We start from the raw sequence: 23,840 nt of genomic DNA, 5'->3' as shown, positions 1-23,840 counted from the left end.
CGCAGTCGGGGACCCGTCCACCGATCCGATACTGCGTGCCCACTTGCACACCGCACCCCACCCTTGCAGGGAGGCGTCTGTTGTTACCACGACACGCCTGGAACCTGTCCGAGCGGAACCCCCGCTCGGAGAAAGGTCAAGTCTGACCAGGGTCAGAGAGTGCGAAGGCACTGAGGCGTTACCGTAATCCGCCTGGTGCCGGCGTGCCACGCCGTCCAGGGAACCAGACTCTGTAGCCAGTGCTGAAGCGACCGCATGTGCATCAATCCGAGAGGGATTACCCCCGTCAAGGACGCCATGTGCCCCAGGAGCCTTTGAAAGTTCTTCAGCGGCGTCGAGGGATTCTGACTGATCAACCTCAGACAGCGCAGCACTGACTGTGCACGCTCGTTGGTGAGACGTGCTGAAATACGGACAGAGTCTAGTTCCATACCGAGGTAAGAGGTGCTCTGCGCGGGGGAGAGCTTGCTCTTCTCCTGGTTGACCCGGAGGCCTAGACGGTCTAGGTGCCGAAGCACAAGGTCCCTGTGCGTGCACAACACATCTCGCGAGTGTGCCAAGATAAGCCAGCCGTCGAGATAGTTTAGCACTCCCTGATAGGAGCTAAGGCAGCCTCCACTAGTTTGGAAAAAACCAGTGGAGACAGGGCCAGACCGAATGGCAGGACCCTATACTGATACGTCCTTCCCTCGAACGCGAACCGTAGGAACGGCCGGTGTCGGGGGAGAATAGAGACGTGAAAGCATGCGTCCTACAGGTCGATTGCCACGAACCAATCCTGGTGACGTACCGAGCCCAGGATGCGCCTCTGCGTCAGCACTCTGAACGGCAGCTTGTGCAGGTAATTGTTCAGGCGACGCAGATCGAAAATGGGCCGCAGCCCCCGCCCTTTTTGGGCACGATGAAGTACGGGCTGTAAAACCCGGACGACATCTCGGTTATAGGGACGGGTTCGACCTACCCTTCGCCAGAAGGGCGGCGACCTCCTGCCGAAGTACGGAAGCATTCTCTCCTCGCACCGAGGTGTTACAGAATGCCCCGAAACTTGGGGGGGCGCCTGGCGAATTGGATCGAGTAACCGAGACGGACTGTCCTCTCTATCCAGTGTGACGGGCTGGTGCGCCGCCAAGCGCCCAGGAACCGCGACAACGGGACCAGAGGGACAATCTGCTTCACTGTGCCGGTGGAGGCTGGTTCGGTGGCTGACAGTGCGGTCACCTCGCACAGGGGGGACCCCCGGGAGGCCGACGGCTCTGTATGTTTACCTGCTTCAGGCAGCCTGACGCAACGTCCGGCGACCCGATCCATCCAAGACACCGTCTGGACGAGAGTGCTGTGGAGGAAAACCCAGGGGAGATTTGTCTCTTTGTGAGTATGTGGGCACCGGACCCTGAAAAGGGCCCAGACTCGATGGAAACGCGGCAGGTAGGTTTTCAAGATCAAACCCCAGTCAGTCTCTCACTACGTCGAGAGACAGACTGAAGGGGAACGGGATACTCTGGGTTTTCAGTTTCAGAACGCGAGGTATATCAAACCCGCCACCGCGGGGTAAGTCAAGCCCGTTTCAGAAATCGAGGTATCTTATACTTAGAGTGAGTAACCATAGTAACCTACTCTGTGAACCTAACCTGGTCGGGAGCAGGTTTTATTCCACAAACCCGAGGTTTGTTACAATCTCCGCCCCCATTTAGAAATTGCCTAATTGTTGAAATTGCCTTCGCCGTTTGTTTTTTTCATTAGTTTTCCTTAATCGCGCACAAGTTCGTAACACAGACATTAAAATGGCATGTCCGTTTATTCAGGAACCCGTAGATGAGGAAGCTTCAGTCATTCAGAGGGAGTTAAATTTACGTTGGGAGAGAATATATGGTGAAGCCCCGTTTGGATGTTATATCATATCCGGAGGATTTTTTATTTGAGCCATACCGTTTTTCTTTACACTCCATTAAATATATCCACAATCTGATTCATCCTTACATCACAAAACTCACTTGTGGTGGCCGCACTCTTACATCTGAGCAGATTCTTTGTATGGCTTTACGTTTCTTTGCTAATGGAAGCTTTCTATATAACACCGGGGATGCAGAACACGTTAGCAAGGCAACTGTAGAGCGGTAAGAAAAGTCTGCATCGCTCTCAAGCACTTTTTATACATTTTTGTTAAGTTTCCTATGAGAGCCATCAAAGAGGAGTTTCATAGGATTGCAGGTGAATGGTGTACGTTTTTCTGAATTAGGCTGATCAAATAAATGTGGTCTTGCTGCCACCTCTGGAAGTAAGATAATAATTCAAATACCCTTTAGGATTTCCCAATATGATTGGGAGCATAGCTGGAGCAGGGGCAAGCATGGCCAGTTTTCTGTCTTCTATAGCCAGGTTCCCGGTTCTCATATCCTCATAACTTTCAAGGCCAGTTTATTAAATATATCAAACATTTCCCTGTCAGGCATCCTACTAGCAAGAGCATTTAAACTCACCGGACTGAATGATGTTTTTATATTTCATTTTCAGCCGCTGCCATGTTCTTTTTATTGCACAAGGTTTGCACCTACATGACAAAAATCGTAGATATATATATATGTATGTATATATATAGTGCCTCCAATTCGACTGGCGAGTAACCTAGGGTGAACTTAGGCCTACTCAGAGTGGATTTAACTCATTGAAATCAGCTGTTCTGAAACAGAAAACTCAGAATAACGATTATCTGAGTAAATCAACTCAGAGTTCATATTTTAGCTCAGTGTTGCTTGAACCTCCTTATTTAAACGGGTCCCAGGGGCAACAGGACAAGAAGGGGATAAAGACAAACAATCCAGCACAGGACAGCAAACATAAAAAGGCAACAGGTGAAGGGCGTGAACTGATAATGGGATAATGAATAAGGAAACAAGGGCAGGGCTAAGACACAAGACAGGAGAGCACAAGGCACAATCAATGGCCATGTGCTTCCAACACAAAAACAAGTGGGGCTGTTCTGATCACGTCGGCCAGAGCAAGCGATACAGCTAGTATTACAGACCCTTCCATCTCCCTATATAAGAGTATTGGTGAAACCAATTTTATGGAATCTGTGAGTGTTAATATAAAACCAAAGTCTCTGAGATCTCGATGTCTTGTTTCAGTGTCTGTATAGAAGTGCAGTGTGTTGAAATAAACCAGGGTGCCGAACTCAGCTCCTGCAGATCTAACTTACTACAGAGTCACAATCCAACCCTGGATTCAGAACACCTGTGCTGTTAGATCTTCAAAAAAAGCCAAAGACTTTGATTAGCCGCTTCAGGTGTGTTTGAACCAGAGTCTGCTGAAGGCCAGCTCTCCTTTAGCTGGATTGAGATCTACTGAAATTTACCCTTTCACTGTTTTATTACATATTACATATTTCCGCTTGATTAAACAAGATACATTTAAACTAAATAAGACTGGTGCAGTAGAGCTTACAGGTGTCACTATATAACCTTCACTGGACTGACTTATTAATAGTGTTTCAACTGTGAAAGCAATCAGAACATGTTATGGTGTACTTCACTTATGTGGGTGAGTGTCATTATTTTCTTATTTGATTCATATTGTTCTTACCTGACGCAACGTGGTGGTTTCCAGTGAAACGCATTGTCATGTTTAATACACACATTGCCTTCGAAATTGCCGACTTGCATACTATAGTGCATGGGTTTTCAAACTTTTCATGCCAAGGACCCCTAAATATGTTAAACCTTTCGCAAGGGATCCCCTTTCTAAAATACATATCCACTTTCTGTCCAAAGAAGCATTTAAACCTTCAGACAAACAGTAGTCCAAGTGTGATATTATAAAGACAACATAGTGTTTGAAAAAGTTAAACTGGAATTATCTTCATTATAGAGTTGTACAACTTCTGCTGTCTTTTAATTTCTAACATTTTTCTGGGGACCCCTTCAACCATTCTGTAGGCCCCCTTGGGGTCCCCAGAGCCCAGTTTGAAAACCCCTAGTGTATAGTAGGCAAAACCATTTTGATTTGAATCTCAATAATAAAGAAAAAGTAGTCAAGAATAACCAGGACGGTCTACTGCTTTTGCTGAGGTTTCTTTGTGGGAATTAAATTTATACCATTCTATCTCATGATGCCACAAGATCTGAGAAGCCATTAAAATGTTAAGGTAAATTAAAAGGGGATGATTTATTTTTGTAGGCAAACCCGGAAGTAGGATGTAGACTCTTTTCGCAACTTGTTAGTTGATACATGAAAAATGACACATTTTTTAAAAATCACGAGTGGGTTATAATTGTTTTTTTATGTCATATAATCAAACGTGAAATATTTTAAGGTTTTGATAATTAAAAACATTATTTTAGGCATTTCACCAAAAAAAAAACATTTAAAAAGACATTGACTTTAGGCAGATGAAACCGGAAGTGCTAAAATGCTAACTCGCTTCCGTCATCCCTGCAGCACTCTATAGTAAGCAAAAGATTGATAAAATGTCTAGTTAAAGTTATATAACCAGGCATGGCTTTTAGTGTTTAAGTAATTGTGACTATTTAGTCTTTACCAGAATCGACAGCGATTGTATCTGGAACAAATTCTTAACTACCAACTGGTGGAATGTGGAAAGTATTATGGTGCCCTGAAGAACAGTAAATTCAGCCATATTCTCTCCTCTGAGTTCCATAATTCATCTCTCTACAGTATTAAATGAAAAGTGATAGTGGAGTTTTGCTAAATGGAAGCAAAGGGAATCCTACAGTAGCCTACAGTAATATTTGCTATAATCTCCCGTTTTCCCTTCATACTGCTGTTCAGTCAAGCCTAATGTTCTGATCCAAACACAGACATTGTCCAAATCCTGTTGTTTACAATTCACATACTGTACAATAAGCATTATCAAATCACCCATGGAAGGCTTATCAGCCTTTGTATAGTTGCTTTACAGTTATTTAGACTCTGTTTAACATTCATTATATTGTTGGATTCTTTAACTGTCTGTTCGGTTTGGTAATACTTTGGTAAAATGGCACAAAAGCTGTGGTCAGTCTTTTAAAGAGTTACAGAGTGTTCAGAAAGCATCAGCTGTAGACTTTAGTTTAGCCACAGGGGCATAACGCTTCTGCTGAGAATATGCTACTCTCATAATGAGTTGATCTACTGTGACACCACAATCTGCCACCCCTTTAACTCTCTATTTGTTGGTCCAAGACCAACAACCGATTCAGGGACATGGCCCATCTTAGAAATGAAAGACAAACTATAGCAAGACATGCAAGACTATAATCCATCTATCTCTCTAATATACTGTACAATAGCTGGTCGGTTGCCGGTCTGGTGTCCCATCTGTCAGATCATTATTTTCCATCTGATCACATCTGTTCGCAGACCAGCGCTAACAAATGTAATGAACCACTGTGTGCTTGAACAAACGCACATTGACGTCCAATGGTGAAACCAATTAGGAATCAGGGTCGGTCTGCATGGATCAGAGGAGGCAAGTAATGAAGGATGTGTGACCAAGCTAGACCTCTCTGGTTTCGGGTGCCTCTCCATCTGTTATCCCTCCTGGGTCAATTATAAGCCCCTGTCTCATGTTAATGTGGTCCCACCCCCAAATGTGCCTTTGATAGGCTGTTTGCCGCCCATTTGTCATCCTATTAGCGACCTGTGGTCTGGTGTGTACCCCTGTTACCTGATACCCGTGATACTTCTGCTGGCCCTGAGCGAGTCGGAGTGTGGAGAGAATAGAATCTATTCAACCTCACATCCACTTTTTTCTTTCATTACCGCTGACTCGCTAGTGTGTCTGGCCGAATTGGCCTAAATTCCGTTCTTTCTCCAGTGTCGCTCTTACAGTTAGAGCATTATTCCTTTGTACTTCTTTGGTGTGTGCAAGACTGTTGGATTATATTATCTGATACAGCTGTTTTTGTGTACGGTTTGTTTGTTTGTCTCTTCTCTGGCTTAACTGTGAGTGGCGGCAGATGTGGGCGGTTGCTTGGGTTGTCCTCTGATAATGGGTAGAAGGTTTAAAACACTTGTGTGTGTGTATCAGACTCCAATCTGCTTTCAGTTAGGTTTTTGTTGGTACTCTGAGCAAAAGAGTTGTTTAATTTAAAACAGTGGTTCTCTGATGCGATCTGGGAAAACCCGTCAGACCCGTCACGCTGGGACATTTTCAGGAATATCAAAAGTAAATTTTTTGGTCAAAATAGTTTTTTCATTCAAATATTATTCTTTAACCTCTTGACTATCATCTCTGAAAATATCTTTGCAAAATGTACTTGTTCAGTGCTGAAAAATATCTATTTATAGTGGCTATACCTGATCCTTAAGGACACGCCGAGCTGCAAAAAATCACTCATAACCTCCCTCTCAACACTACAAGAAAAGTTCACCTATCAAAGTAAACCACATACCATGAAGAATGAAGGAGTGTCAATGACCGCAAGCGCAAAACATACATGATCAAAAAAGTTCAGACACTATGCACATGATAAACAATGTAAAACTTGCTTCACTACTTACTGGTTGTTGTCCCTCATGTTGGCTAGTCTCCTTGTGTAGTCCTCTTAGCACTCCTGACAGAGCTCTCATTCTTAAAGTGTGCCCAGCACCATTTTATACAGTATTTTTACAGACTTCAACACTAGGAAATTGTTATTTAGAGTATGTCAGCATGTACATTTTCACCATGTGTTGGGTTTTCCCAGTTCATATCACAAGTATATTTGTCTTTCAGACTGTAATTTCAGAATAAGTGCAAGTAAATGGGATTACGGGGTAAACGGTTGAGAGCCATTTTTTTATTTAAAAGGTCAGGTGTATGTAGGGTGACCACGTCCCAACAAACTAAATGGGGAACAGGTGTGTGGGACACCATTAAAAGGTAGCGCGGAACTGTGATATAATAATGGAATGAAAACATGTTTATATAATTGTATTTTTCAAAAATAATTTGTTATTTAATATTTAAGGGATAGATAAAATGTTATATAACATAAAACAATTTTAATGACGTTTTCAAGATTCACTGTCTATTTGGATTTTGAGCACAGATCAGATGCGGAGCTATCATGTTATAAACTTTGAAGATCTTCTCATAAAGAGAAAACTAAAGGAATAAAGAACAAACAAATAATGAAAGAGTTTCTCTTTTAAAATGTATAATTGTTAAATAATGCATTTAATGATTTGCAATTTTTGTTTTATTTTTATACGCCTACCACAACCTATAGGCCAAACAAAGTTTCAAAGACACGGGAACTTTTAGAGCTGCCTGGCAAATTTACATAAAGGATGTGATGTAATTTTATTTGGTGGCCTTGTCATGGTAGAATTTGACATCTTGATTGCTTTTTTATTGCTGTCTTAAGCATTTTATGCACAAACAAAGAAACACAAGTAAATAACAAATGAGAAAAAAATCTACAGACGGTTTCATTGGCAACAATATAAACAAACATTATGTTGCCCAAACTTATCTTACATTAGATCTCTTATTTCCAAAAAGTACAAATTCGCAGAAATTATTGTTTAGAAATACAATATGGTTTTTAGACCCAAGTTTGGGAACTGGGCTGCATAAATTACAATGATGAATAGAAATATTATCTCATAATATTTGGTTTAACGCTGACAAGCAGACTTTCTCAAATAGTTAACGGCAGCTTTCACTTAACTAGGTAGAACATTGCAATACCAATGGCAAGATCATGGCTTCCATTCAAAGCGACACACAAACTAATATTGATACTTTAATGTTAAGTTGCTCTGCATAATACATAAATGCAAATTTAGATATGAAGGCAAAATATGTAATTTTCACAAATAGATTAAAAATATGTAGCGTGTTCATGCTGTGAAGGGGTGTGGAATGATGGGATTTGTACTGCCAATGGAAATCAATCCGACGAGACTTGAGAGAATTTTTTCACAATGAAAAATTAAAAAGTTTTTCCTTTACTTTACTGAAAAGTTTCACGTACACATGACAGCATTATCAAAACGATCTTCACTTCCGGGAAAACGAATAAAAATGCATGACCTTTGTGGGTGGATGGTGATGTTGCGCTGTAAAGAAACACTAAGTGCCTGCACACATACGCATACCTTGTTTTAAGCTAAAATAGATTTTAATAAACGTTGTTGAGGTGTGCGTTTATAGTTTGTGTCTATCAATACTATTGTGTGTCTCCGCTGTTCTTAGGGGTGCAGTAAATCAACTTTTTTGCTGGAGAAAGGATAGTAAGTATGTCAGGCAGCACAAACATGCCGCATGAAGGCCGCCATTATTGTTTTGGTAATACTTGCGCATGCTTACAGACTGAACGCGGTCATTGTTTTGGGAAAATATCATCTCAGAGAATGGAGATTTTTCGAAAACTTTGAGACACGTTTTCAAACGATTGCGTTTTCAGTCCCCCAAAATGAAATTTTTGTGTAAATGAACAGTCAAACAAATTTTATTTTTATTTTTTAGTTAAAAAACAGTCTCATATAAATGACCTATTAAGTTAATGCGCTGTTGACAGGTGCGCTTCTTTACACAACAAGGAGTTAAGTTACATATTTCTTGCAAATTGTCAATCTCTTTGGATTCATTCTTAGAAACATTTAGCATAGTATAAGTGATACAGGGCTAAACAAAATAATGAAAAACCGTACACATTGCAGTGTTTCCCACCCAGGGCCACTGCTAGCCATTTTGGTGCCCTAAGCATAATTCCATTATGATGCCCCCCCCTTAAAGGTGCAAACTTATCTTCAGTAAACAGAATAGTAAAACAAAAAACTATCAATGTTTAACAGTAAAATCTCAATTCAGATTGCAAGCTGCACCGAAATTAAAGTTACTCGCCCCAGGCTTCGAACCGACGTCAGTCCGAATGGGAGACGAGCGCTCTAACGAGGTGGCTAAAGCGTCTCTTGGTAGTGATTGGTAGTGAGGTTTACACACTGCATAGGTCTTCACTAGCTGGCCTCCGTTACACAAGTTCGACGCGCATTACGATCAGTAGCAGCACATCATGCACACTTCCCGAATTAAATTTGATTAAACATGGACTTACCTGCAAGTGATGCAAGGGCATCATCTCGCAGTTTCTTCTTCTTTTTTTCTCTGATCCTGACTCCTGCTGTCTTTTCGGGGCCATTTCCAAATAAGTTGCCTAGGCTACCATCTGTCAAACTGCGTCAGGCGTTTTTTTACATATACATGGCTAAAATATGTCTGCCTAATTATTTTTCTATAGCCTAATGAAATAATATTAGATTAAAATTCATCAGGCTATTTTTGGTGCCCCCTCAGCACTTGGTGCCCTACGCACAGTGCGTGATGCGCGTGGTGGGAGCGGCGGCGCTGTTCCATGCTAATTAGCATATCAGCGGCTTCATCACGTCGTACTTCCGTTAACTCTCTGAACGTACTATATTTTAATACAACCGAATGCTCAAAGCTGTAGTCGTGAAAGACTAAATAGAAATTCATGTTTATGTTCATATCCAGTCAGTAACAGGTGCATTTCTTTACAAGGTTTGGTCATGAATGTGCTACTTCTGTAGCACACTGAGCAAAGCAGATGCGAGAGAAACTATTCTGGAAACTATTTGTGCACGCAATGGGGGGGGTCTGAAAGATTCATGCTTTACAGATCCAGTAACAGTGGTGCAAAACAATGTCAGAGATTGTTATTATGAAAACGGTAAAAATAGTTTTTTCAAACTGTGGCGGGCCCCCAGTCTAAGTACTAAATGGAAAAAAACGGTATTGTGCCTTTAACCTTTGCTTGGAATCAACTTTGCCGTCTAGTCTAAAATCTGTTTTGTCAAACATGAAAGCATCTTGTTGTAGCAATGTTAGGTATTTATAGTGCTGTGTATTTTAGCTCTGTATAGATGTGAGTGGATTATCTAGGACATACGTAGAGGGTATGAAACCAGCGGCTGGGCTCTACTCAGTCCTAAGAGCTCTCGAGTTAGCAGAAATGAAAGCCTATAATGGATTTTAAGCAGGTACCTGGTTAAATGGGATGCTCAATAGAAATGTGAATTATTATCCTGTAGGTCAAGTTTAGGCTATAGAGGAAAGAGAGACTAATGTACTTAAACAGTTGCAGGACTCATTCATCCCCACATAAAGCTTGTATTTAGTGTAATGGTCAGATTGATAGCAGAAAGAGATAGGTCTTGTGGAGAGGGGTCCGTGGAGTTGACATTCAAGTAGTGCATTGTTATGTTAATCTGCTGGCATGAGTAAATGCTTTGTCGATGGGGAATTGAGGGTAATGGGCACAGAGAGGGCTGAACTGGGGTTTAAAAGTGGTATGTTGTAACAGCCCTCATGCACATTCGGAGTCGCTGGAAATTAACCAGTGAAATGCTCTGATATCAGAAGTGCTTATTAAAATGAAATGAGCGTGTCGCCCTACCTGATACAGTTGTTTTTTTTACTGTTTGTTTGCTTGTCTCTTCTCTGGCTTAACTTTGAGTGGCGGCAGATGTGGGCGGTTGCTTGGGTTGTCCTCTGATAATGGGTAGAAGGTTTAAAACACTTGTGTGTGTGTATCAGACTCCAATCTGCTTTCAGTTAGGTTTTTTGTTGGTACTTTGAGCAAAAGTGTTGTTTAATTTAATACAGTGGTTCTCTGATGCGATCTGGGAAAACCCGTCAGATGTCACGGTGGGACATTTTCAGAAATATCAAAAGTACATTTTTTGTTCAAAAAAGTTTTTTCATTCAAATATTATTCTTTAACCTCTTGTCTATCATCTCTGAAAATATCTTGGCAAAATGTACTTGTTTAGTGCGTGTGTGTTTGTAGCCACATCAGATCACATACGGTTATGCGATTTTGGTAACTTTGATAAGAAATATTAATTGGTACATTACCTGTCCAAAAAAAGTCACACACTCAAATATTTAGTTGCACCGCCTTTAGCTTTGATTACAGTTCGCATTCGCTATGACATCGTTTCATTAAGCTTATGCAATGTGCCAACATCTATTCCCGTCCAGAGTTGCATTTCATTTTTCACCAAGATCTTGTAATGATGATGGGAGAAGTCTTCTTCAGCACATCCAAAAGATTGTAAATGGGGGTTAAGGTCTGGACTCTGTGGTGGCCAATCCTTGTGTGAAAATGATTTCTCATTCTCCCTGAACAACTCTTTCACAATTTAAGCCCAATGAATCCTGGCATTTGGACCACATTGGAATATGCTGTGTCATCAGGGAAGAAAAAATCCATTGATGGAATAACATCATTCAGTATATTCAGGTAGTCAGCTGACCTACTTCTTTAGGCACACAACATTGTTGAACCTAGACCTGACCAACTGCAGCCACCCCAGATCATAGTACTTTCCGGGTGGTGACTTTTTGTGAGATTTTTGTCTCTTTTACTCAGGAGAAATATATAAGAGGAAGATGTTATTTCCTCCCCAATGTTGACAACAAAATAGATTTTTCTTTTAATAGGTGATGTCACAGAAATTGACACTGTAAAAAAACAATTACAGAATTTTCACATATTTTTAAACTGTGAAATTACACAAGTGGATTGCAAATTTACAAGCCAAGTGTAAAATAACATGACATGACACGTGTAATTGTACTTTAAGTTCCACAGATGCAGGGTCTTATTACTTTCTCTTCATCGAGTGTGTGATATAGAAAGTCCAGTAAAGCCTTTTCAAAAGTTTTCCGACTCTCATTTTTTGCTATCTGTCTGTTTTCTCATTGCAGGGTGAAGTTAAAAGATGGCGTGGCATTCCTCGGTGCCCGACCCAGTAACCCCACACTATGGATGGTAAGTCAAGATGTGAGGTCAGAAGGACATAGGGTTGTGACCCTGCACTGTCGCCGGAAGGAGTCAAGCTATGGACTGAGGTCAGTTCACTGTCAGCTCTGTCATCTGAAGGCAGGCCTGACATATTCACTTATGCATTGGTGTATGAAATATTCGAGTGCCTCGTATGTTGCTGTCTCAAGTTGTCAAATAGCAAGTCAGAATGAAATGAGATCGCCTCATTTTAAAGTCTTTCTTTTTATTTATGTGAATGTGACATGTAAACAAAATGTAAAACAATTGTAATACTAAAAATGTATGGGCGGTTTTGCATTACATAGCAAAATATAATTTAAAGTGACATCCTTGGGTATAGAGCGAATTATGGCTTAATATATGATCAATGGTATTGACTTAATAGGCACACACGTTTTCCATATATAACAGTAAAATATGACACAGATACACTCACCTAAAGGATTATTAGGAACACCTGTTAATTTCTCATTAATGCTATTATCTAATCAACCAATCACATGGCAGTTGCTTCAATGCATTAAGGGGTTGTGGTCCTGGTCAAGACAATCTCAAGGAACTCCAAACTGAATGTCAGAATGGGAAAGAAAGGTGATTTAAGCAATTTGGAGCGTGGCATGGTTGTTGGTGCCAGACGGGCCGGTCTGAGTATTTTACAATCTGCTCAGTTACTGGGATTTTCAGGCACAACCATTTCTAGGGTTTTCAAAGATTGGTGTGAAAAGGGAAAAACATCCAGTATGCAGCAGTCATGTGGGTGAAAATGCCTTGTTGATGCTAGAGGTCAGAGGAGAATGGGCCGACTGATTCAAGCTGATAAAAGAGCAACTTTGACTGAAACATCCACTCGTTACAACCGAGGTATGCAGCAAAGCATTTGTGAAGCCACAACACGCACAACCTTGAGGCGGATGGGCTACAACAGCGGAAGACCCCACCGGGTACCACTCATCTCCACTACAAATAGGAAAAAGAAGCTACAATATGCACGAGCTCACCAAAATTGGACAGTTGAAGACTGGAAAAATGTTGCCTGGTCTGATGAGTCTCGATTTCGGTTGAGACATTCAGATGGTAGAGTCAGAATTTGGCGTAAACAGAATGAGAACATGGATCCATCATGGCTTGTTACCACTGTGCAGGCTGGTGGTGGTGGTGTAATGGTGTGGGGGATGTTTACTTGGCACACTTTAGGCCCCTTAGTGCCAATTGGGCATCGTTTAAATGCCACGGCCTACCTGAGCCTTGTTTCTGACCATGTCCATCCCTTTATGACCACCATGTAACAATCCTCTGATGGCTACTTCCAGCAGGATAATGCACCATGTCACAAAGCTCGAATCATTTCAAATTGGTTTCTTGAACATGACAATGAGTTCACTGTACTAAAATGGCCCCCACAGTCACCAGATCTCAACCAATAGAGCATCTTTGGGATGTGGTGGAACCGGAGCTTCGTGCCCTGGATGTGCATCCCACAAATCTCCATCAACTGGAAGATGCTATCCTATCAATATGGGCCAACATTTCTAAAGAATGCTTTCAGCACCTTGTTGAATCAATGCCACGTAGAGTTAAGGCAGTTCTGAAGGCGAAAGGGGGTCAAACACAGTATTAGTAAAGTTTTCCAGATAATTCTTTAGGTGAGTGTATATAAACACACAGGGACAGTAGGTCCTCTTGATACAAGCCAGCCTGCCTGCCATAAAAGAAGAACATGTTCAGTATCAGTAAGCGTCTGTTCAAGGTTCAAAGCGTGCATTAAATCATTGCTTTAAACTACCACCTTTAAAACATTTGAGATTATTTAAGACATCAGCATCCACCATAATCGTATACTTTATACATTATGATAATGTACTGATAAACACAATAATAAGATGATTGCGGTTTGGTTATTTATTCTGTATTTGAGCACAGGTGAACATTTTCCCCAGTCAGCTAATGACCGGGGGAGAGAAGACAATAATGTTAGGCCAAAAAGTCGAAATCTGAATGAAATGCATTGTATAAAAGACAATGCAAAGTATATAATAAATTCGAAATGATTTTGGTTATTAATATGCATGTTTGAATTGTTTCTGACAAACAATATTAAAATGTATGAAAATACACCAAATAGCATCTTTATTTTCTTTCTTATTTTTAGCATTATATATATATATTTGATGTGTGTCATGATTCCGCTATCATGTCATGTTTATTCTTGGTCTTGCAGCGGAGTCATGGCATAGCCTTAGGTTTTGTGTGAGAAAGACATGGCTTTGTTTTGATTCTGACATGCCATGTGCTTTCTCGTGTCTCGTCAGTGTTTCCCGCCCTTTGTCTCGTTAGCCTTCCCATTAGTGTTCCATTACCATCACCTGCCCCTTAGTAATTATCCTGTGTTTGTTCCCCTATTTAATGCCCTCTTGTCTATTGTCTTGTGCTCGTTCGTTGTACTTGTATGCCATTCTTGTTGTCTTGTACATGAAACCTGCTTTAGTTTAGTCAGTCAAATCTAGTCTTAGTGTTTTGTAGTAGTTAGTCTTTGTGAGTGTTAGCGCTAGTCTGTTTTAGTTAAGTCCTCCTTCAGTTCTCGTATGTTCTTTTACCCCATTGTGGGCCTTTGTTTTGTGTTTTGTTAGTCATTAAAGTCTTGTTAACCCCTTCATCCCGTTTCGCTGCCTGCACTTGGGTTCTCCTTGTCCATTCCGTAACAGAACGAACGAGCCAGAACTGAACCCAGTAGGCAGCAGCAGCATGGACAGCTCAGCATCGTTCCTGCGATCTCGCCTTGCCCACTTGCTGTTTGGGTTCCGTCAGGGGGATCATGGGACGCGGGAGTTCGCCAGGGCATTTTCTTCGGTGGCGAGGGATACGGAGTTCGGTGATGCAGAATTAAAGGTGATCTTTGATGGCTGCCTCACCAACCGTCTCACGCCATCGGAGAAGAGGATGCTTAAGCCCCTGGGATTCGACGATATGGTCAGGTTCGTGATCAACCGGGACGAGGCCAGAGTGCCAGTCGGGCTACCCGCCCCATTGGCTAGCGTCCCGGAGGATTGCGTCCTGACTGTCGCCGCCCCGGGGGACTCAGCTCCGCCCGGCTCGAGCTCCGCGGCTCATGTTCCGCCTGGCTGCATCCGCGGCGAGTGGGTAGGGGGAGATTCGGGGACGATGTCCGCTGACTCCTCGGGTCGTGGCCTGCAGGTTGGGGTTCTGGGCATCCCCACACCCTCTGCTCCACCACCTTCAGCCTCCCCACCCGTAGTCAGCCTGGGTGGCAAACGGGGAAGGCGTGAATCCTGGGGGTCCTCTTCGGAGGCCTCCAATCCGGAGCCAGACCTGCCCTTCGTCTCCTTCCTTCAGCCAACCACCGGACGGGTGGCCCGTTTGAGAAGGAAGAGGCAAAAGATGAGGGCACGGAAGCAAGCCCAGATGGCGCTGCAGCCCGTGTACAGTGCCCAGTCCAATCCTGCCCAGACGACAAGTCCGGTGGTCCCGTCAAGTCCGGTGGTCCCGTCAAGTCCGGTGGTCCCGTCAAGTCCGGTGGTCCCGTCAAGTCCGGTGGTCCCGTCAAGTCCGGTGGTCCCGTCAAGTCCGGTGGTCCCGTCAAGTCCGGTGGTCCCGTCAAGTCCGGTGGTCCCGTCAAGTCCGGTGGTCCCGTCAAGTCCGGTGGTCCCGTCAAGTCCGGTGGTCCCGTCAAGTCCGGTGGTCCCGTCAAGTCCGGTGGTCCCGTCAAGTCCGGTGGTCCCGTCAAGTCCGGTGGTCCCGTCAAGTCCGGTGGTCCCGTCAAGTCCGGTGGTCCCGTCAAGTCCGGTGGTCCCGTCAAGTCCGGTGGTCCCGTCAAGTCCGGTGGTCCCGTCAAGTCCGGTGGTCCCGTCAAGTCCGGTGGTCCCGTCAAGTCCGGTGGTCCCGTCAAGTCCACCCACCCCAAGGTCAAGTCCTGCCCTGCCGGCCTTCCAGCCGGCGTCAAGTCCTGCCCTGCCGGCCTTCCAGCCGGCGTCAAGTCCTGCCCTGCCGGCCTTCCAGCCGGCGTCAAGTCCTGCCCTGCCGGCCTTCCAGCCGGCGTCAAGTCCTGCCCTGCCGGCCTTCCAGCCGGCGTCAAGTCCTGCCCTGCCGGCCTTCCTGCCGGCGTCAAGTCCTGCCCTGCCGGCCTTCCTGCCGGCGTCAAGTCCTGCCCTGCCGGCCTTCCTGCCGGCGTCAAGTCCTGCCCTGCCGGCCTTCCTGCCGGCGTCAAGTCCTGCCCAGCCGGCGTCAAGTCCTGCCCTGCCGGCCTTCCAGCCGGCGTCAATTCCTGCCCCTCAGCCGGGGACTCCTAGAGCCCCTGGGACTTCGCGCTCTCGAGCGCCGCCCCCCAGGGTGTCCCCTAAGTCCCCTGGGACTCCGCGCTTCCGAGCGCCAGGGACAAGAACTGTTCCCCCATGTCCCACACCCTTTGGACTTCCTCCCATGGACTCTTTTGTTCCCCCCATGAACTCAGTTGTTCCCCCTCCCCCCCTCCCTTGTTTGTTATTTTTATTATGTCACCCCAACCCCTTTGTAATTTATGCTTGTCTGCCGTTAATCTTGTTTTCCATGTTTTGCCTTGTCTTGTCGTTGTCCCAGTCTGCCCTGTCTTGTCAGTCTACCCCTTGATGAACACCTGGAGGTGTTCATTTAAGGGGGGGCTTATGTCATGATTCCGCTATCATGTCATGTTTATTCTTGGTCTTGCAGCGGAGTCATGGCATAGCCTTAGGTTTTGTGTGAGAAAGACATGGCTTTGTTTTGATTCTGACATGCCATGTGCTTTCTCGTGTCTCGTCAGTGTTTCCCGCCTTTTGTCTCGTTAGCCTTCCCATTAGTGTTCCATTACCATCACCTGCCCCTTAGTAATTATCCTGTGTTTGTTCCCCTATTTAATGCCCTCTTGTCTATTGTCTTGTGCTCGTTCGTTGTACTTGTATGCCATTCTTGTTGTCTTGTACATGAAACCTGCTTTAGTTTAGTCAGTCAAATCTAGTCTTAGTGTTTTGTAGTAGTTAGTCTTTGTGAGTGTTAGCGCTAGTCTGTTTTAGTTAAGTCCTCCTTCAGTTCTCGTATGTTCTTTTACCCCATTGTGGGCCTTTGTTTTGTGTTTTGTTAGTCATTAAAGTCTTGTTAACCCCTTCATCCCGTTTCGCTGCCTGCACTTGGGTTCTCCTTGTCCATTCCGTAACAGATGTGTTTCTAACAACAAATGCTAGTAGCGTACGGCTATTACAACACATTAAGCCATGCATCTCTCTATACACCGGGTTCCCTTTAACAAAATCACTTCACAACAATATGTGAAAGTTAGTGAACTTAAATCCAGCGTCATTACATGCATTGCACAGCATGTATTACAACGCCGTTTGTACACTTTTAAAACTAAAGTTAATCTAAAAAAGAAAATTCCTTTATTTACTCATCCTCATGTCATCCATTCATGTCATTGACTTTCTTTCTTGAGAACACAAAATATATTTTGAAGTACGTTGACAAATAACCACACAACATTGGTCCCAATTGACTTACTTTGTATGGACACAAAACACAAACCACGGAGACATTTCTCTAAAAAGTATACCTTTAATGGGCCAAATACGTTGTGAAGCATCTGTTCAGTAGGTATAGTGTGTGTTTTTAAGTATTTTTAAGACTTTTTAAGATTTTCTCTGACTTTCAAAATGTAATATTGGGATTAGTAACAAGTCTTGGACATCAAGAGAGATATTAATAGAAAGATTTAAATACCATGCGATGGATTTAAGAGTGTGGTCAAGATACTTTGAAGTTGTTTTTGAAGCAGAATTATATCCACTGGATGTTTAAACTTAGATAAGACCCTTTTAACATTGTTCAGCGTCAGGGTATACCACAGATTCAACTTTCACACTAGCCTGTCTTCCCATTTTAATCTTGCCTTATAGCAAAGAGTTAACAGCATATCTTCATTTCCCATCCTATTACAACAGGAATATTAAATCAGTGATTCAACTGGGCCTTGTTCCGTCCATTTCTCAATCTTATTTGCATGCTCAAATTAATCTGGCAAACAGGAAACTGTGTTGATGGATGTAAAAGGAAAAAAAACCACAGCGGTCGTAATTAAGTGCGGATTTACGGTCTTTGTGTGTCATCATGCTCATAATCGCATTTCTTCACATATCTGGAAACGGCGTTAATGAACTGGCCTCCGCATTGACAGGTGTAATTTTACGCATTAAATGCGGTTTGGTGAAGATCTGTAAACTTGAAAGATTAAGCCCAGCGCTGTCACGAGCTCGAAAATCTAACACGCTGGTAAACAGGCCTCTTGCGTTTTATCATGCACCCTGTCTGTATTTACAATTAAAACTTTATTTTTAACACTAACTGAATTATACATGTAGCATGTACATGTTGTGCAGTATAAACATCAGATACCCTCCTCCCGAAATCCCATCACGTGAGATGCGCTTGAGATGAATGCTACTACGAGATGTTAACAGCGATGTTATTCCATGTGATCCAATTGACCTCCTGTAATCTGAATTGAAGTCCACCTGGGCGAGAGTGTAATGCCACCTTTGAATTTATGAGTGTGCTGAGATTTCGAGCAAACGGCAAACTAAAACATTAATAAGACAGCTTTTCTGCTTTGTTTTTATATGTTTGGACAGCTGTATCAATGCATTCCCACAACTACACTTTTATAAGAACTTCAGAGTCCCTTAAGACCGATCATGAAAGCACCGTAAGAACGATCATGAAACCACTGTATGAATGTTGAATTCTTTCTGCTTGAGTTATGGGGGGATCTGTGGCCCGAGCTAAAGCAAAGCCAGTGATATAAATAGATCTCAAAGCAGTTTTTTAGACTCATCTGCTCGTTGCTTTTGGCTCTTCAAAGGTTGAATTACAGTATATGGCTGAATTTAACCACAGGCACAAAATGGGAATTCAATTTTATAGGTTAATACAGCATTACATTGTTTTTGTGAAATATCCCTGTCCAGTGGATTGTCACCATGTCAGAGTGTGGTACTGTATGCCTGGTTAAGTCATTTGCTTCAAATCTGTGATTAGTTTCTTCAACTTTAATGTTATGTTGGGACCTGACTCCCCAGTCCGCGTTTACGTTTCCAAAATACTTCATAATTCACATTTGATTTCACGTGAATAAAGAATTTGAGGGTCTGGGTGGAAAGACATGAATAATGAAATAATCAATATAATAATCATATGGTAACATTTTTTGTACAATTTTGATTTTAAAGGATTTATTATTGTTATGGAACGTTACCCTAATATGTTTTGAACACAGCTAGTCATTTTGTGTCACACAAGGGACGAAAGGGACAACACATGGTCGAGTTAAAAGTAACACAGAACGTGTTTTCCTTAACTAGACACAGAGATGTGTTCAGTTAAGGACAAATTGTGTAAACCCCCATGTGTCAGTTCATCGCTCTAATAAATCTAAAGCAGAAATAATAGGTTGCCTTCGTTTAACTTAATATTATATGGAATATTAATGGAGTTACTCCGCTGTCTCGGTAAAGGGGATTCCCTAGCCATGTCACATGACAAATTTCTGCTTAATCCAGTCTGGCATTGATCTAAAACCTGGAGTTTAGGACTAAATAAAAGCATGTTAGCTTTAATCTAGGTCTTTCGGGATCGACCGAAACTAATCTCTCCAGCTGGCGTAGACACTTCTCAGGTATGCAAAAAAAAGGCTTTGTGATATTACTGTGTATGATGCATATTCCTCTAGCTCGATTCTCATCGCCCTTAATATTTTATAGATATCTATTGTACTATTCTCATTTTTCTAGTCTCATTACTCCAGCGCTGGATCGGTTTCTATCAGCATGCGGGACCTGTCATCCAGTTTGTGCTTTCTTCAATATTCTCTTCCATTTTTACTTTGCCTTCATCTGTGATAGAGGGACAACGTCTTTGTGCGGATGGACAGCGGGGCAGGTCGATCTGCTCTGTTTCCCACCTCTGTTCCTTTATTACATTCTCTCGTTCTTTTCTCGGCGGGGGAAATTTGATTAGGCGTGCTATTACCTTCGGTGGGCACCTTTCACCTGCCATTTATGAAAGGTGTTACAGGAGAATAGGAGCTACTGTCAGAGAGGGGGTGGGAGGGAGGCATCACATGCAGTCAATAAGAAAGAGTGACATGAGGAAGCAGAGGAGTCGAATTTGTGTTTGTGTGTGTGTAGTCAGCAGGTTTTGGCCGCTGTATGGGATGTTGTGTGCGGTGTTACTTTGTTCGGCCTGCCTGTCACACTGGCAGGTTTTGTTTGTGCGAAGAAGGTCAGAGCAATATTGAGTTTCGAACAAGAGTTCAGGCTTCACTTTTATTGCTAAAAGAGAACTGCCACGGGCACCTCGCAAACATCCGGACCCCTGCATGCCTGGGCAGAGCTTATTTTTCAGAAGCACTTCCTGTTTGTTTCCACACATAATTAAGTCTAGAAGATGTTTTATCTTTTGTACTGTATGTCGCTTCAGGTGTAAAGTTTCTGTTTGTTGTATTTTGTTCCCACGTTTGTGTAGTGTTAGGGTGTTGGCAGAAGGGTGTTTAGCAAATGTTTGTACATGTTTGTCAGCGCTCAAAATGAAACCGATGACTGAAGAGTGAGATCTGATCTTACTCTGATCGCCATGACAACGGCGAAGTTTAAGATGCAGACCTGAAGTGAATATGTAAACACGACAGCTTCTTCAGGCGGATTTGTGTTGTTTCCGGGCGGACCGTTAAAGAAAGCGTCATGTGTGGACAGGAAATCCTGTCAAATTCACCCAATCAGATGACGACTTTGAACGGCGTTGAAGTGTTTCCAAAAAACTGTGCCTTATGCATCAGACGTTCAGCCAACAGTCTGACATCTGCGGCTGAGACTAAGGTTTAAACAACTTCTGAATACTAGGACTGGTTTAGATGTCTGGTTTTAAAATGTCTTTGAGCACTTTCACACCCAGTGTTGGGAGACCAGCTAAATCAGCTAAATATCATCTTGACCAGACTGGAAAACCAGCTAAACCTGCTTGGACAGGCTGGAAGTTTATATGAACCAGATAAAACCACTAAACCAGTTTCGGTCTCTTCTTCAGCAGGGATTTCTCATATCAATCTGTTTTCTTATTTAGTGACTAATGCATTTTGCCCAGACTTAACCATTAAATGAGATCACCCCACAGTTATTATAGTTTTGATTTTAGTTTTATATAGTTTGATTTAATATACTCAATTAGCTTTACCTTTAGTTAATGTTTTAGCAATTTTGGTATATGCTGTTGTCATCTTATGATTTGCTTGTTTGTGGTTTTATGTTAAAGATTCATATCTCGGTTAATGTTTAAGGCAACATTAAATTTTTTCATTAAGTTTTCCAATAATTTTTTGGTCAATATTTTATGTGATTTTAAACCGAAGCGTTTTCAAAGTTTTAATTTTAGGAAACTAAAATAACCTTGGATCACCCTGCCTTTCTATACCCTCCGAATCCTCCCCTTCCATAGGCATCAGCAAACCCTGCCAAATGACAGTCAATCAGAAACCCCTCTCATTTAAAAGTTGTTTAATTGTCTAAAAAGTCTGAGGCTTCCCTAATTCTTATTTTCAAAGGCTAAGAGCTGTCACACAGACAGGTGTGATTTCTCTTGACACCCATTACAATATCTGTCAAATACCAGGGACATTTTATAGCTGCTGTTTCAATGTGTATAGATACAGTGCCTTGAATATTAAGCACCTCTCTTGTGAAAGTCTCATAGATGTTCACCTGCCAATAATCTTCCATTTACGCACAAATCTTCCTGTTTCATGCAGCAAAATGTCTAAGTCAAGGTAGGCAGATCATTTCAGATACGTTCTGTTAAAACCAAACCACTGTGTAAAAGTGACGGTTGACCCCAACAATAAAATTTGAATTACGTCATTTTTATCCTGTATGACTTTCTTCCGCAAAACACAAAGAAGATATGTTGAGGGAATGCTGGGAACCGAACAACGGTGGTACCCATTCGCTTATGTTGTATTCACACAAAAGCAGGTCAATGGGTACCACTGTGGTTTAGTTACCAACATTCTTCAAAATATCTTCTTTGTGTTCTGCAGAAGACAGTCATACAGGTTTGAAATGACAAGAGGGTGTGTAAATAATGGCAGATTTTTCATTTTGGGGTGAATTATCACTTTAATTTGTTTAGTAAACAATAAGAGGTCCTGTGTGCCTTCTCTATATGGTGCAGCCCATGAATCAATCCGACAGTTTCACCCTGTACATGATAAAATAACTGTTCTAATGGACAAGATTTGTCTTAATAATCCCCAAACCACCTTGAGACAAGTGCTGACTCCACATGCTTTACAATGAGACTTTCCAGCCCCAGTTTTACTGTATTAAAAACGCACTGTTTTCTCCAGCGATCAAGCTTTGTGATGTTTTCAAACACTTCACGTTAAAGCTTCTTAGGGAAAAGGCTCAATATAGTGCAATGTTATCATATCAAAAACGATCCTGTCTGATTGAAAAACTGAAGCAAGAAAAAAGGTGTGCTTACTGTAGCATACTTTACCTTTCATACCTGTGGCTTTTTCAGTCTCCACGAGAAGAGCCCCGGATTCTTGAGACATGTATGTGTCATTTAAAGCATTTACCTGATAATGGAGCATATAATATCCATCTTTGCTCAAAGAAACATCATTGGTGCATAGAATATCAGGTCAACTTTTGTACTTCGTGTCCCCGAGACAAATGAATAACTGGGGATGGAGACGTCTCGTGTCGTTAAAGCTCGAACCGTTAAACCAAACTATTTTCATCAGCTCACTCTGCTTCTTCATCCGTCTCCATTAGCTCGCCACGGTTATTAGTGTCGTAATGTTCGGATAATTCACAGCGGTCGGTCGAAAGACACAGACCTGAGACTATAGCATGCCGTTCTATTTCAGGGCCACCGTTCATCGGGCGAACATCGCCGTAGGGGATGATTAGACCAATCACATTGCATTACAGTCGATAGAAAGGAGAACACAGGCATGCCCGTCTCAAACAAACCATATGTCGGCCTTAGAGCAAAGAGTCAAGCTTTTTTCCATTGGGGATTAAGTTCTGTTATTTATGTTCAAAGAGACCTCATACGATCTGTATTAAAAAAATAAGGCGGAGCCGATGTACTGTCGTATAATATATAAAATTAGATTTGCCTTATTTTATTATAACTAATGCTTTTTATAATTTAGTTTTTTTAATTGTTTTTTTTATTTAATTATAAAATACAATACTTTTTAATAAAATAATATATGTTAGGTTTAAGCTATTTTATTTTTACATTTAATTGACATTTTATTTTCAGTAGTTATTCATTTTAAATTCATTTTTAATTCTTTTTATTTCATTATTTCCTCTTGTGAGGAAAACTAATTTCAATTTAGAATATGACAATACATGGGAATCTTTATATTTTAAAAGCATTTTTTTGTCAACCATGTTAGAACAAGAAATAGTTAGCTACGACCTAGTCCTGGTTTAACTAATCCCTGTCTGTTAAAAACCAAATATTTTAACCTATGAATAAAAGAATTTGCCTGTTGCAATCAGTGTAGTGCTATTACTATTGACATTTAGAAAGGACATTGTTATACATTTGTAATAATCATAGAAGCGGTAAATCATCAAATGATTATAAAATGATGAAGAGAAGCGTAACTGGGCACATATCCAGACGCAGCGTGCAGTCGTGCGCACTTTCAGAATGTTAAAGAGCTGATTCAGGTGCCTGGAGCGCAGTGAGGGAACCATGTACAACCCCAGAAAAACATGCCAGATTGCGGCGGTCTGCTGCATTTTCCACCACCCAGCACTCACAACAGGTCGGCAGGATGGGTAATTGCAGCGAGCAAATTGCGTTCAGCGCTAATTTTTCGTGTGTTTCGCACCGCTTTGCATAATTCCTTAAGCGAATTTGATGCTAATTAAGGCAGGGCAGACAAATAAACGCGGCTGTCAGCAAGGCCGATTCATTCTGAGCGACTCTTCCCATTACGCTTAATTG

The 23,840-nt window shown here is 42.2% G+C and overlaps 1 protein-coding gene across 1 annotated transcript in view; it reads left to right on the top strand.

The window, feature by feature from the left end:
* Positions 1–23,840, top strand: part of LOC306900209 (transmembrane protein 132C) — a 192,374-nt gene that overhangs the window by 92,730 nt on the left and 75,804 nt on the right. Inside the window, exon 3 of the mRNA XM_079466979.1 lies at positions 11,717–11,860. Within this exon, the coding sequence (XP_079323105.1) occupies positions 11,717–11,860 (144 nt within the window). The remainder of the gene's footprint in view (positions 1–11,716; positions 11,861–23,840) is intronic.

Source organism: Barbatula barbatula (genome assembly GCF_947034865.1).
Source record: "Barbatula barbatula genome assembly, chromosome: 11".
In the NCBI taxonomy this organism is placed as follows: Eukaryota; Metazoa; Chordata; class Actinopteri; order Cypriniformes; family Nemacheilidae; genus Barbatula; species Barbatula barbatula.
The sequence above is the reverse complement of the archived record's forward strand: the minus strand, read 5'-3'. Positions and strand labels throughout refer to the sequence as shown.